Here is a 15821-nt window from a genome sequence, read left to right on the forward strand (position 1 = left end):
TACAAGTGCCTTATTCCTGAACTGCAACACTGTTTTTCCAGGATTGAGTTTCATGTGCCTCTGTCATTTTATCTCATTCCTAATCTACAACATCCCATGCAGCTTTACTAATATTTAATAGTATTTCTGTGCTCATATAGTACTTCTGTTAAACACTTTGCATTCATTAGTCTAACACAGTTCTTATACATTTTGTGTATGTTTGAAAGCTGAAAGGCTGAGTGGACACTGCTGAGAAGAGAGCCTGAGAAGCCCAAGTTTACACAGATGACTTAGATTCCAGCCTCCTGCTTGCAGCACCTAATCTTGCTTTGTGTGTTTTAGAGTATTACCTTCCTGATTCCTGGTTTTTATGACTACATGGACGTGGTTGATGATTCGTCTTTTCCATTGCCTCCCCTTGATGACAAGGTGGGGATAGTGCATGAGGGTCCTGCTGGGGATAGCAGTGAAAGACAGAAGGGGGAGTTCAGCCTGATGAAAAGTTCTGAAGGTAAAAGAACTTGAGATTAAATTCACATTTGATAATGTATGCTAAATCACTGGAGACATATTAAATAGCTAGTGACACATACTTAAAACTATAGACTTTCTTTAAAATCAAGGTAAAGTTATTAATCTATTTTTGGTTACTGGCTTCGTTGCAGATGTCAGCTTTCTGGTGCTTGCTAGTGATGCAGTTCTGCAGCAGGGAGAAGGTGAGCCAAGATTGGTGAAACAGCACATAGAAGAAATTTTCAAAAGGACTGGGGACCAGAGAGAGAATGGGGACAACTTGCCTTCTACCGTTTCATTCCCTGAAGAGACCTCCATACAGTACGTTGAGTATGTGCTCACCAGAAAAAGCAGGAACTTTTATTGTTTTCAGACAAGCCTGTTACAGATACTTAGCCTTGCTAGTATTTTTTTTTCCAACATACAATTTTCTATACTTTGACCAGTCTGGTTTTCAGGGTAGCCAAAATATGCAAGTTAACTTATTTGTTGTATAATGTAAGTAGGTTGAAAGAAGACCAGAGTTTGATTGAATCCAGTCTTCCTTTGCTTAGCTAACATGTAAATCTATTCTAGGGGAAAGGGAACAACATTCTGTACCTCCCTAAACATTTGTGTAACAGTGAAAAGAATCCCTTCCTGAACTTGAATTTCCCTGTACGTACCAGGATCACCAGACTGCTGGGTTATGCCTCCGCTCCAGCAGATGGAGTCAGAGAGAAACTGAAAAGGCACCTCCCATATACCCTGGTGTGCCACCTGTGATCCTCCAGTATATCTTTGACTCCAGCAGATTGAGAGGCATAACCTGTGGTCCTGATCCTTCTTAAATTTACCAATTGGTGCACAGGATTGTTCCTAACTCCTCTGACTAGATCAATTGTTAGCCTTTGGGAAGACAGCTAGATACTGTTTATAAAAAAAAAAAAAAAGAAGGGATTGTATGTTTTGAATTTATTTCTCTCACGGCGCTGGCAAAGCTGAGGCATATTTATGGCAGGCCAGGTAGGGCAGTGCCCTGAAGACTGGTTCCCGGAGCTTAGGTACCTGAGTGGCCGGGGGGAGAAATTACCAGTGGGCCGGTCACTCTCCCCCTCCTAAGTTTTATGCCAGAGATTTGATTCTCTGAAGGGGGCTTGCGCTGAGGCTATGTTTATATATTTGAGCTGGCTGGTTTCTTGTAAAAAAAAAAAAAAAAGGAAAAACAGAAGGGAAAAACAAGCAAAGGATTCTCACAGCCCGTCGGTGACGGGTTAGAGTTGGGTTCCTGTTCCCTCAGCCCCGGCCTGCCGCGCTTTGGCCCCAGGGCTCCGGAGGGGGTGGACTCTCCACTCAGCGCGTCGGGTTTATTTTCGCGTGTTTTTCTCTGTAGCGGCTGCTATTAGGCTGCGCGCCTGTCTGGCCTGTGGAGGCTCGGGGGTCCGGCTTTCTCGAGAGGGTCTCTGCTCCCGGTGTATTCCCGGGGGCGAGGAACCCTCCCGACGGCCAGGAGCAGGTCAACCGAACGTTGCGCGTACTGCGTTTTCGGATGGAGACGCTGAGGTCGGTCATTGCGGCCGTCCACAAAGGCGCGTATTTGACTTCTTTGGATTTAACGTAGGCTTATCTGCACATCGGAATTCGGGCGCGCCATCAGAGGTTGCTTCAGTTCAACATCCTGGGAGAGCATTATCAGTTTTGCGCCCTACCCTTCGGCTTGGCGACGGCTCCCAGAGTGTTTACCAAGGTGATGGTCATAGTTGCAGCTTCCCTCCGACAGCGGGGGATTTTGGTCCATCCCTATCTGGACGTTTGGCTCATCCGGGCGAAGTCAAAAGCACTCTGCAAGATAGCAGTACAGTCAGTGTTGGTCAGCCCGCAATCCTTGGGATAGGTAGTGAATTTTGCCAAAAGCCATCTGATACCGTCTCAGGAGTTGGAATTTCTAGGAGCCCGGTTCGACACTGTGGTTGGCAAGGTGTTCCTTTCCCGTCAGCATATGATCAATTTAATGTTTCAAATCTGGAGACTCCTGGCTCTTCCTTTGCCCATGACATGGGATTATTTGCAAGTGCTTGGACATATGGCGTCTACCCTGGAGTTGGTCCCGTGGGGCTTTTGCGCATAGGCAGCCATTACAGAGGGCACTGCTTTCCCGCTGGGCCACAAGTTGGAGAGCTATGTCCTGCCCTTACCCTTGATGGAGCCTGCCCGGTCCAGCCTCAGTTGGTGGTTGGTACCGGGTCATCTTCTTCAGGGAGTGGACCTGGAACGACCACCTTGCATAATCATTACGACCGATGCCAGTCTGACAGGTTGGGGGGCGGTCTATCAATCCAAATCTGCTCAGGAGAGGTGGGACCTCAACAGATCAAGTGGTCCATCGATCGATTGGAAACCAAGGCAGTACGCCTGGTCCTACAACATTTTCTCCCCTTGCTCCACCACAGAGCAGTAAGAATTCTTTCCGACAACGCGACAACAGTGGCCTACATGAACAGACTAGGGGGTACCAGGAGTCGTCCGGTAGCGTCCGCAGTGGATCGGTTGATGGCCTGGGAGGAACGTCGCCTGGGCCGTCTTGTGGCCTCCCACATCACGGGCGTGGACAACATTCAGGCGGATTTTCTCAGCCGACGGCGATTAGATCCCGGAGAGTGGGAGCTGTCATCCGAAGCGATGAAACCCATTATTCGAGCTTAATGGCGACTCGGAGCAACGCCAAAGCAGCTCGTTTCTTCAGTCGAAGGAGAGAACACGGGTCCACAGGAGTAAATGCTCTGGTGCTTCCGTGGCCCCCAACAATTCTTCTGTATGTATTCCCTCCTTGGCCCCTGGTGGGGAAAGTTCTGAGGCGCATAGACTCTCATCAGGGGCTGGTTGTCCTAGTGGCCCCGGAGTGGCCAAGGAGGCCGTGGTTTGTGGATCTCGTCACCCTAGCGGGCGACGACTCGTTGCATCTGAGCCATATATCGACCCTGCTGCATCATGGCCCCGTATTGTTTGATCAGGTGGATCGTTTTGGTATAGCGGCTTGGCTTGGCTTATGAGAGGAGGCAACTCAGATGAAAAGGTTATCCGGAGGCCGTGATTACTACTCTCTTCAGAGTTCCCAAGACCTCTACTTCACAGACATATGTCAGGTTGTAAAAGGTTTTTGAGTCATGATGCGATGGGTTGAAGGTGTCCACGCAAAGGTCCACGATAGTGCATATTTTGTCATTTTTGCAGGAAGGGTTGAAAAAGGAGCTCGCTTATAATTCCCTTCGGGTCCAGGTTGCAGCCTTGGGCTGTTTACGTGGTAAGATTGAGGGTTCTACCATTGCGCAACATTCAGATATTATTCCTCTTTTACGCGAAGGCGAGCATTTACGCCCTCCGGTACGGTCACTTTGTCCATCCTGGAGTTTGAATTTGGTACTCCATGGTTTCTGCGCTTCCCCGTTTGAGCCCATTAAGCGAGCCACCTTGAAAGGTTTAACTCTCAAAACGGTTTTTCTCGTGGCTATTTGTTCAGCGTGTTGGGTTTTCCGAGATACAAGCATTATCATGTCGGGAACCGTGTCTACGAATCACAGATTCGGGAGTATCGCTGAGGACGGTATCTTCCCTTTCTGCCGAAGGTGGTCTCGTCATTTCACGTCAACCAGTCGGTGGATTTACCCTCCTTTTCTGAGGAGCACATCAGTTATTCACACCGTTGTGACTTGCGACGACTGGATGTTCGCAGAATACTGATGCGATACCTGGAAGTCACGAATAATTTTCGTACTTCGGCTCATCTCTTCGTTTTATGGTATGGTCCAAAGGAAGGGATCTAAGGCTTCCAAAATTAACATTTCTCGTTGGCTCCAGGATGCTATTGATTCTACTTACATCTGTCACGGATGAGTGGCATCATGGGCGGAAAGTTACTGTGTTTCGCCCCTGGAAGTCTTTGCACAAGTTTGCTAAACACTACCGGTTGGGTGTTCGGGATCCAACTGCAGGTTCCTTTGGCAGTGGTGTGCTTCAAGCGGGATTTTCTATGTCCCACCCCATTTAAGGCGGCTTGGGTACATCCCAGCAGTCTGGACTGATCCTGGTACGTACAGGGAAAGGAAAATTAGTTTCTTACCTGATAATTTTCGTTCCTGTAGTACCAAGGATCAGTCCAGATGCCCGCCCAATGTGTATTCGTCCCGCTTGTCTGATTCTGTGTAATTTCTCTTTAGACAGATTTTTTTCAGAGCACTTTGCTAGATGTTTCATTGTCTTTTAATCAACAGTTAAGAACATAAGAAAATGCCATACTGGGTCAGACCAAGGGTCCATCAAGCCCAGCATCCTGTTTCCAACAGTGGCCAATCCAGGCCATAAGAACCTGGCAAGTACCCAAAAACTAAGTCTATTCCATGTAACCATTGCTAATGGCAGTGGCTATTCTCTAAGTGAACTCAATAGCAGGCAATGGACCCCCTCCTCCAAGAACCCATCCTTACTCGTCCTTACTTCAGTAGTTTCATGTTTTCAGTGGTTATTCTTTTCACTTGATCTAGTCAGTAGTTGTTGTTATATATTATATTTCTTCTGCTTTGATGTTCATTATACTGGAGGATCACAGGTGGCACACCAGGGTATATGGGAGGTGCCTTTTAAAGTTTCTCTCTGACTCCATCTGCTGGAGCGGAGGCATAACCCAGCAGTCTGGACTGATCCTTGGTACTACAGGAAAGAAAATTATCAGGTAAGAAATACAAATACATATACGCGTGCCGCCCTGTAAACCGTTGTGATGGTGCACTACTAAACGACGGTATAGAAAAGATTTTAAATAAATAAATAAGAAACTAATTTTCCTATGGTGATCAACTGGCTTAGCATTTTTCCTAGCTTGTAGCTTTATCATTTTCACATATCTTTTGCCTCTAAAAACATGTCCAATTTACTTTTGAATTGATGTAGGATCTTATTCAAAAAGGGCTTTCCATTCTGTGCCTGAAGGGAATAAAATCTTTATTAAGTAATCTGTGCCTAATGTTGTAGCCCTAATTCCCTGTACGTACCCGGATCAGTCCAGACTCCTGGGTTAATTCATCCCTGCCAGCATAATTTCACCACTCTTTGAGCAATAGATCCTTCCCTGTACATACCCGGATCAGTCCAGACTGTGGGTTGAGCCTCCTTTCCAGCAGGTGGAGACAGACTAAAACTGAAAGGATATCCTATATGAGGACAGAGCCTATCCCGTAACCCTTCTGAATTTGTCTGTCTCCAGCAGGTGCATCAGCTCACCCTTCGGTCTCCTGATTTAGGCTAGTTAGCCTTCTCTTCTTCCTTTCTGTGGATCAAGCAAGTACTATTTCGTTCAGATCTTGATTGGCTTTCTCTCTGAAAAAGAGAAATATAGAAGTTAGTTTTCTTCTGTACAGGAGACGGCCCCGTCTGCTGGCTCTTGCCGGACTCGGGGGGGGGGCTTCGCCCCTTGTGCGGAGCATAGCCCGAGTCCGTAAGTGATTCCCGGTGTAGGGACAGACGCTGGTGGTCCAATGGTAGTCTTCCCCCCTCCCCCCCCCTTTTCTTGCTGCTGTGGGGGCCGAGCCTGGTGGTCCAGTGCTAGTCTCCCCCCCCCCCCCCCCCATTCTCACGGCTGTGGGGACGGAGGCTGGTGGTCCAGTGTTCGCCCCCCCCCCCCCCCCCTCTCTGGCTGCCCAGGCCTTGCTGTGCTCAATCTATGTTAAAAAAAAAAAAAAAAAGAATACAAATAAAATAATACTAATTATATTCAAGCAGCAATTTAACACTGAATTTTTCACTGTACGTATTGGGGTTTTGAACCAGCAGCCAGACAGGCAGGAGTCAGCAGGGGTTTCTCCCCTGCTTCACTCCTGCTGGCAGGCTGTCAATTAAATCTATTTTTAAACTTTTTTTTTTCTTCAAGAACTGCTCTCAAGCCACGGCTGGCAGCCTGCCTTCACTGTGAGCAGCCCTCGTCGCGATTTTCACGCGAGGGGCTCTGCTCAGCCTGCCTGCCGGGTGGGGAAGGCCCCTCCTCGGCTGGACAGGCAAATTTAGCTCGGGGATCGCGTCCCCTCAGCATGGCCAGGCCGTTCCCGGGTCTGCAAAGCCCGGGAATGGTGGCCATCTTGAATTTTTCGGCAGCTCCGATTTCGGAGCTGCCTGGGGCTGGGGAGCCGTATTTTTTTTTAGCCCCTCTCCCCTGATTTCAGCCCCGCGGCCCCCCAGGATGGGATCCCTGACCCCCCTTCGCCCCCCCTCCCACCCACGGGAAATTCGGGGCCTGTTTCTTTCTGTGGATTTCCCCTCCTCCTGCACAAATCTTTTTTTTTAACTAGCCTGGAGGAGGAGGAGGGTCCCCCCTTGCCCCCCTTCCCCAAGAAAAAAAAAAGTGTGTCCGTGCCATGCGTCGTTCACTAGTTGCCCGGCCGCGAAGCCCCTGGGGTCGCTTCGCTGGGTGGGGGTGGTTCTGGGGGTGGCCCCCCTCCCCCAGCGGCCCCAGTTTTTCAGGATCCTGATACCATGTCTCTTTTTGTGAGAACCCTCCCGTCCCTGGAAGGGGATGTTCCCAGGGTCCTCCGCATGTTTTTCAAAGGTGGAATTGGGGCTGGAGGGGTCCCCCGCGGATGCTATTACGGCCTCCTTGTGAAAAAAAAAAAATTATGATAAATATATGGACCCGGTCCTGGCGGGCCTCACGGCTCCGGCAAGTGATTTCCACCCCCTCCCCCATGCAAGCTCCTGCTCTTGAGGGCATGGGAGGCTCCCGTAACGGGGCCCCGGGTGGGGCGTGCTCTGCTCAAGCCCCACATCCTCCCGGGGGTATGTTCTAGATATGTTGACACTTCTCGCTGGGTACTTCTCGGTCTCTGTGTGGACATATATACCACACATTTTTTAAATTCTAGTTCTAGGGGTCCATGCGGCTGTCTGCAACAGTCTCATGCAGCGGGCAGTTCTCCAGTGGGTTCAACAATTACTCAGCACCCAGGACCTCCCGTTTGCAGAGGCAGAGTAGGCTGAACGTCTGGAAGCCATCATTGCTTACGGGGCTGCTGTGATTTGCGACCTCCGTGTCCAGGCGGAGGCAATGGCCTCGGTGGTGTCCGCCACACAACTCCTCTGGTGGCCAAATTGGTTGGCTGACCCGTCCTTCTAGGCGTGGCTCAGCGCTTTGTCCTTCAAAGGTGAGTTGCTCTTTGGAGAGGACCATGGGAAGCTTATTGGTTCTTTAGGGGAAGACAAGGTTCATACGCTCCCGCAGGGCCGTCCGAAACATTCACACTCCCTCACGCCCACCTTCCGAGACGGCTTACGCCCCGCGGACGAGGTAGCTCCTCCGGGGGTTATCATCCTTGCTATCAGTCCTGCTGCAGCTTTTTAGCGGGCGTCGCTCCCTTCACGAGGGTTGTCCTCGCGCTCCACCCCGGGGCCTGGCCCACAAGCGAGTTCAGTGGACCCGTTCCTCGGCCCCTTGTTGGGGCGATCACCCCCCCCCCCTTTCTTCAAGGAATGGGTCTAGATCGTGGCGGACCGGCGGGTTTCAGACATTGTCCGAACCTTCGCCACACTACGGAGTCTGGGCGCAGTGGTCTCTGTTCTGGAAAAGGAGCGCAGTGCAGGCTGGCATATTACTTCCCTAGTGGTCCCCGTTCAGGACGGGGTTTTTCGACCGATTCTAGCACTCAAGGGGGCCCCCCGGGGCCTTCAGATCCCATACTTCCGCATGGACACCTTGCGAGCGGTCATCGCGGTGGTTCGCCCCGGAGAGTCCCTCATTTTCGCTCGTTTTGACAGCGGTGTGCTCCCATATTCCGATTCACTGCAATTGCCTGGTGTATCCTCGCTCACCTCCTCATCAGTTTTTGGGCGCTGTTTTTCGGCCTTGCGACTGAGCCGCGCTCCTTCCCAGAGGTCCTGGTGGTGGTACTTGCGCGGGCCCAGTCGGTGGCTATTGCCAATCTAACAGTAGATCGGGTATTAGCTCTCCTCGCGTCTATCGGGTGGATATTGAATTCTCCCGTAGGCAACCCTCAGCTCTCCCAGGTCTTAGAGTTCCTGGGAGCCCTCTTCGACAATCGCGTGGGGCGAGGCTACCTGCCAGTCTTCAGGTCCATGGTCTCCGCCATCTACCTCGTCCCCTGGGCATTTGCTCATATGCGTCCATCACAGAAAGTTTTGCTATCCCATTGGCAGCTGGTGTCGTAACAGTTTCACATAGTCCTCCCATTTTTGGACTCTGCCATCGCCGACTTGCAGTGGTGGCTCTCGCTTCCTCATCTTCTCCAGGGAATGCCTGTCCAAGCTCCACAGAGGTCGATAGTAACCACGGACGCCAGTCTCTCGGGCTGAGGTGCGGTCTGTCTATCCCAATCCACCCAGGGGATCTGGTCGCCAATCCTCTCTCACTGGCACATCAATCGGTTGGAGACTCGGACGATGCATTAGCTCTGCAGGAGTTTCTCCCCCTGACCCGTGAGAAAGCGGTACTGGTGCTGTCCAAAAACTCCACCACCGTGGCTTACATCACTCGTCACGGAGGCACCCGCAGTCCTCTGGTGTCCCTAGAAGCCAGTCGTCTCTTCGCCCAGGCGGAACAACACCTGGAGTGCCTGGTGGCCTCCCACATCGCAGGCAAGGAGCATGTTCCAACCGATTCCCTCAGTCGTCAATTGCTCGATCCGGGGGAGTGGGAGCTCTCGGAAGCGGCCGTGGATTTGATCGTCTATAGATGGGGTTCCCCCCACCTGACCCTCATGGCAACCATGCCCAATTCCAAGGCAACTCTGTTCTTCAGCCGCTGGAGGGAGCACGACTTGGAGGGCGTGGATGCTCTGACTCTCCCTTGGCCCTCGGACGTCCTTCGGTACATTCCCCCCCCCCCCCTCCCTCTTGTGGCCTCTGGCGGGAAACGTTCTCAGAAGAATAGAGCTCCACCGGGGACCCGTGGTTCTGGTAGCACCCGAGTGGCCATGCAGGCAATGTTTCGCAGATCTCATCACCCTGTCAACGGACGGACTTCTTCGGTTAGGTCATCTCCCTCACCTGCTTCGGCAGTGGCCCGTATTTTTCGACCAGGCCGATCGCTTCTGTCTAGTGGTCTGGCTTTTGAACAGCGACGCCTGAGGCGTTAGGGTTTTAAGGAGGAGGTCTTCTCCACCTTGTTGCGGGCCCGGAAACAGTCAACTTCACTGGCTTATGTGCGTCTCTGGAAGGTTTTGAGTCTGTTTGTGTGGAGTCTGATGTCTCAGCACGCTCCGACCCAGTCTCGTTGGTGCTTTCTTTCCTTCAGAAGGGTCTTCCCAAGGTCTTTCCTTCAGTTCTCTGCATGTTCCAGTTTCCGCTCTCGGCTCTTTCCTGGGTCGGGTAGACGGTTATACCTTAGCGGGCCACCCGGACGTGTTTCGGTTTCTAAAGGGAGTCAAACACCTACGTCTGCCTTCTCGTATCACTTGTCCATCGCGGAGTCTTAATCTGGTCCTCCGGGCCCTCTGTGCTGCCCCGTTCGAACCTCTCCGTCTGGCTACGTTAAAGGATCTCACGCTCAAGACAGGTTTTTTTTTTCTTGTCTCTATCTCCTCCGCTCGGCAGGTCTCCAAGATCCAAGCGTTGTCCTGTCGGGAACCTTTTTTGCGCTTTTCCGATTCGGGGGTTTCCTCAAGACGATCCCTTCCTTCTTGCCTACGGTTGTCTCTACCTTTCATGTCAACTGGTCGGTAGAGCTCACTGCGTTCTCCCTAGAGGAGATTGCGGGTACGGCTGGGGGCGATCTTCGCAAGCTGCATGTTAAACGAGTTCTACTTCAGTATCTCCAGGTTACCAATGACTCTCGGGTTCCAGACCATCTTTTTGTTCTCTGAAGTGGTCCTAATCTGGGTAAGCCGGCTTCTAAGACCACTCTTGCGCGGTGGTTGAAGGAGGCGATCTCCTCAGCCTATCTCTACCAAGGTCGGGCGGTTCCCGAGGGTCTAAAGGCTCACTTGCTACGTTTTCAAGCTACTTCCTGGACGGAGAGTCAATCGGTCTCTCTGCAGGGGGTTTGCAGGGCCGCCACGTGGATGTCCTTACATGCTTTGCTTGACACTACCGTCTGGATGTGCAGGCTCCGGTTTTTGGTTCTTTTGGGCGGTAAGTGCTTCGAGCGGAACTGTCTCGGTCTCATCTGGGATAGGGAAGCTTTGGTACATCCCACAGTCTGGACTGATCCGGGTACGTACAGGGAAAGGAAAATGAGTTCTTACCTGTTAATTTTCGTTCCTGTAGTACCACGGATCAGTCCAGACGCCCTTCCCTGTTTGTCTTTCTTTTCTGTCCTCTCGAAGCTTATTATTGCAGATTCGCAAATTTTGATACCTCATTTTTTGCAAGTTACTGAGCAGTTACACCGGAAGCCTTGGTTGTACAAGTACCAAGTATATGCAAGAGTGGTTAATCATACCATGTTTTCTTACATTGTTTTACAGTTGCTCAATTGAGCTTTATGGTTACTTGCTTGATCCTGTTCTGGTTTTGTTATTTTCTGCTTTGACAATGGTTATACTGAAGGGTTACAGGATAGGCTCTGTCCTCATATAGGATATCCTTTCAGTTTTAGTCTGTCTCCACCTGCTGGAAAGGAGGCTCAACCCACAGTCTGGACTGATCCGTGGTACTACAGGAACAAAAATTAACAGGTAAGAACTAATTTTCCTTTTCTTCAAAGGTGGTGAAATCTATTACCCCTTAGTCGTAAAAGCATCCCTTCATTATGTTTGTAACTGCTTTAGTAAAACGATTGTCTGTAGGGTTCTTTGATATATTTGTATGGTGTAGTTGCATCTCCTCTTGAATGCTTTTTTCTCTAATGTAAATAACCTCCATTTGAGGCTTATATATGATTAATGGCCAGTGTTCCCTTGAATAGTGCGCCAGCCATCTTTTACTTATTTTAACATAGATATTCTTTTTGAGGATGGGTGTCTAAAACTGAACCCCATACTCCAAGTAAACAATTTTCAAAACAGATTACCCAGGTAATTAGCAAGTTGCCAGGTAGATGGATCTGTCTGAAGATTGCCCTCTCTGCCTGGCTAAAAGGGGAGGGGCAGTGTTTTAGGTTGTGGGAGGAAAACTGTGTGCATTTTCAAAAGTACTCAGAGGTGCTACTGAAATTACTAACATGCCATTGCTTTACATCTACAGAATGGAACCCGCCCAAGACAAGCAGATAGCTGCTATCTGTACTGAGAGAGAGGCTATATCAATGAAAGAGCCATGTGATGTACCCCAAGTGAGAGACTTGCCTAGGATCTTGGAACATACAGCTTTTCCCGTTGGTACTCAGACACCAGAGAAAACAGACATGAGGCTTATAGAAGAGAGTTCATTACATGACAGTGATGTTGATCTATGTGACCTATCTCCTGCTGAATATCGTGGCTTAGAGCATTTGGATGAGTCTCAGAGGATCTCCATGCTGTCTTGTGGTGGAACCAGGACATGCTTATCTGATAAAGAATGCCAGGCTTCAGACAGTCCAATAGCCTTTACTCAGACATCTTCTCCTTGTGGTATAGAAGATCATGCTATTGATAAAACTGATAGATTAACTATTTCTTTTTCCAACACGAGTTACGTCTCATTTGGGACACCCACACTGGATGAATCATATCTGGGCACTACACCTCATGGCAGACATTTGCATGGAGTTTGTAGAAGCCCAGAGAACACTTCAAGCAGAACAGGAAACACTAATCTTGAGCATCTGATACTAGAAAAACCTAGTTCTAAGAATTCACCATGTAACTGTGAGGTAAGAAACAGCAGTATCCCTAGTAACCAGCTGGGTTCTCCTCAGATGTCTAGTGTGTCGGGTCCCTCCACCTTCAGAAACTGCAGGAGCTGTGAGAAGACTGAAGAACCAGATACTAAAATTAATTTAATCACAAGTGGTCTTAAAGAACTGGATCTCAGTTCTAGTGTGGATTTGAACTTGGCCAATTGTTTATGTTCTGCATCGGTGCTCTTGAGGAGTCTCTCTTGTGTGGCAGATTCCAACATGGACATGAAGAATCATACCTATGCAGATGAGCTTATTAAACCTTTTAGTACACCTGTGATAGATTCTGGCATGGGACAGACACCTGCTACCTCTGCAGATGAATACGAAGATCCACTCCTGTCCAGCAATGGCCAAAGCATTGAACAGAATGAACTGGACACTAACAGGGAAAGTACCCAAGAACTGTCTGAAGAGCCTAAGAAACACATGCAAAGTAAAAATCAAAGTATGAGAAACCCGCCTCTGCAGACAGGCCTGCTAGAAGAATTCCTGTCTTCAAGAATACAAGATGCAGAGACCTTGTCAACATCTACTCCCATGAAAGCTGGAGTTGTGTCTAAACAGAATGCTCTACGTTTATGCTCTGAGATCATGGAAGGGAGCTATGCTGGGAACTGCTACCACAGAGATGGCTCCAGCTTAAGTAAGTGACAATAGGATTGTAATACTTAACCTCAAAAAGTTTTTAATGGCATCTTTTTAATTGTGCATTAATAAGATCCCCTAAGTGCCTCTTAGGCAGTTGAGAACTTTTTTGTGAAAAGTTGCTTGTTTATCTGCTCAGTTTACTGGGTGCAATCACTTTCTGTATAAACACTATTTCTGTACTGTAAAATAGAGTCCAAGTTCAGAATGAGCTCTTTTCTGGCAAGGCATCAGACACTTAGCTGATGTTCAACAATACAAATACTATTATCTTGTTATATTGGTGCCAGAGCATATTCTAAGATTGATATTTGATTCCCACTATACAGTATCTGAAGGTATATGCAAAAGAAGGAATATTTAAGGATATGAGCAGAGTATCAGAGCAACCATGTACAGGAACCTGAGAAATCTCATCACTTGAGTGACAGTTTAAGTTCACTTTGGTATCAAAGAAGACTAGGAAATAGAGAGATTGGTAGTGAATAAAGTTACTGAACATTGTGGCTTAAGGATCTGCCTGATTTTCTTTCAGGTCAGATCTAATAGACTTGATGATAATTCCAGAAAAAGTATTAACATCTATATATATATATATTGGTTAAATTCCACTTCCATTTCATCCTGCTACAACAGTCCAGGTCAGTTCATACAAGCTTGTTTTGTCCCTCTACCAGCAGATAGAGGCAGAGCACACTTGAATTCTTCTGTGACATCATCGCCACTACTTAGAAGTGGTGCAGCCCAGAGAAATCCAGTATTCTCTGCCTCCAGCAGATGGTGGACTTGCTGGTGATGTAGCAGGATTTTTGGCAACGATTTGTCATAGTCTTAGGGCCAAACCACTGGTTCTAACAGCAGAGCAAGCCCTCCTAAGGAGTTCCCAGTCCCTGTGTAGTCTTGGTTGAACCCCCGGGGGTGAGGAGGGGTAGGGATAGCTTAAAAGTGAAAAAAAAGGGAGCCCCCTTGCCTTAAACTTCCAACTTTCAGCAAGTTACTTCCCTCTCCACCCTCATTCTCTGCCCAGAGACTGAAAGAAAAGGAAAAACAGGAAGGCCAGACAGGTTCTGAGGAAGGACTATTATTGTGATGGCTTCCGCCTGGGGCTCAGCAGAAGGGATGCTCTCAGCTTAATTTGACTGCAAGCGGTAAGGTATTTTTCTTGGGTGCCGCACAAGCTGGTGAGACTTAGGACTCCACAACACAAAAATTCAAGCACAGATCTTATAAAGAGACCATTTTATTACAATCAAAGATGGAAATATAACCCATACTATCCTTTTAGACAGTGTTTGCTAATAATTCAATAACAGCCACAGCCCCAGAAGCAGAATCAGCAACCACAGTTGAGAGAGCTCAGCAACAACTAGACTGACAATCTTTTTTACTCCGAAGCAACAATACAGCAAAACCCATTCACAGAGTTCAAGGTTGGGGGATGACTGAATTTTTTACCAAACAGCACTGGACTCAGATTACAATGGATCAATGGGTTTTAAGAATCATAGACAATGGTTATTTTCTAATTTTCGAAGAAATTCCCTCAACAAACCCACTGATTCATTAACAATATTCGCAAGACCAGCCCTCAATTTTGAGAGAGGTAAAATCACTTCTGCAATCCAAGGTTGTTTAACCAGGTCTCAAGTTATAACAGGAAACAGGGTTCTACTCAAGATACTTCATGTTGTCAAATAAATCAGGTGACCGTTGCCCAATATTAAATTGGAGAGATCTCAACATCATCTTAAAAGAGAAGTTCTAGATGAAATGTATAACCACAGTACTACCATTTTTACAGAAGAGCGACTGGCTAACATCCTTGGATCTAAAAAATGAATATGCTCATATCTGGATCAAAAAAATACAACCACCAAAAATATCTCAGATTTTTGGTAGAAAACAAATATTACAAATCCAGAGTGCTGCCTTTCGGTATCACAGCAGCCCCCCAGAATATTCACCAAATACCTAGCAGTAGTGGCAGCCTATTTTAAGAAAACAGAATGGGATGGTGTTTCCATATTAGACAATTGGCTACTATTGAGTACCTCATATGAGAATTCAGTCGCAGCCTCAACCCTGCTAATAGATACCATGTACTACCTAAGTTATCTCGTAAACTATGAAAAGTTCACATTCATTCCAAGGCAACATCTAGAATTTATAGTCGCACAATTACATATCATCAAAGCAAAAGCATATCTTCAAATAGAGCGAGCAAGCTAATCTCCATAGTAAACCAAGTGAGAGAAGAAATGGATAACAGCTAGACAGTATGAGACTACTCAGTCACATGACATCAGCTGTGCACGTTACATCATTAGCACATGTAAAAATGAGACAATCAATGGCACTTAAAGAATGATGTGGGATCAGCTTATTGTACCACTAAGTTTCAAGGTTCACCTGTCTACAAATACCAAGCATTCTCTGACATAGTGGACAAACTAGGAGCACCTATTATGGGGTCAAAACTTCCACTCACCAGCTCTACAAACCGTTCTGACAGACACATTCCATCAAGGATGGGGAGGGTACCTAGAAACATTTGTACTTAGAGAGATTCTCCCTTTTACCATTCTCTATCACATCAGTCTCTTAGAAATGAGTGATCTTCAATACTCGGAAGAAATTAGAGTTCTCCCAGGACAAGCAGGTTGGTAGTCCTCACAGATGAGTGACAGCATCAGATGGAGCCAGGCACGGAAAACTTGTCAAAGTTTCTAGACTTTGATTGGCACACTGAGCATGCCACTATCCGTGCAGCCACACAGGGTCCCTCTTCAGTCTCGTTTTTTTCTGCAAGGCAGTCGCCTCACGGTCCTTGGAGCTGTCTCCAAAAATTTTTCTAAACCTGTTTCCTTCAGGGTTTTTTTTCTCC

The 15821-nt window shown here is 48.0% G+C and overlaps 1 protein-coding gene across 6 annotated transcripts in view; it reads left to right on the forward strand.

The window, feature by feature from the left end:
- PASK (PAS domain containing serine/threonine kinase) overlaps positions 1–15821 on the forward strand; it is a 266283-nt gene that overhangs the window by 120289 nt on the left and 130173 nt on the right. For 5 of the 6 annotated variants that reach the window (XM_029615600.1, XM_029615605.1, XM_029615606.1 and 2 more), the window contains 3 exons: positions 325–493; positions 648–825; positions 11653–12935. In XM_029615600.1, coding sequence (XP_029471460.1) covers positions 325–493; positions 648–825; positions 11653–12935 — 1630 coding nt within the window. The remainder of the gene's footprint in view (positions 1–324; positions 494–647; positions 826–11652; positions 12936–15821) is intronic. The other variant, XM_029615604.1, reaches the window with a different exon arrangement.

The sequence above is a fragment of the Rhinatrema bivittatum genome, chromosome 9 (assembly GCF_901001135.1).
Source record: "Rhinatrema bivittatum chromosome 9, aRhiBiv1.1, whole genome shotgun sequence".
NCBI classification, from domain to species: domain Eukaryota; kingdom Metazoa; phylum Chordata; class Amphibia; order Gymnophiona; family Rhinatrematidae; genus Rhinatrema; species Rhinatrema bivittatum.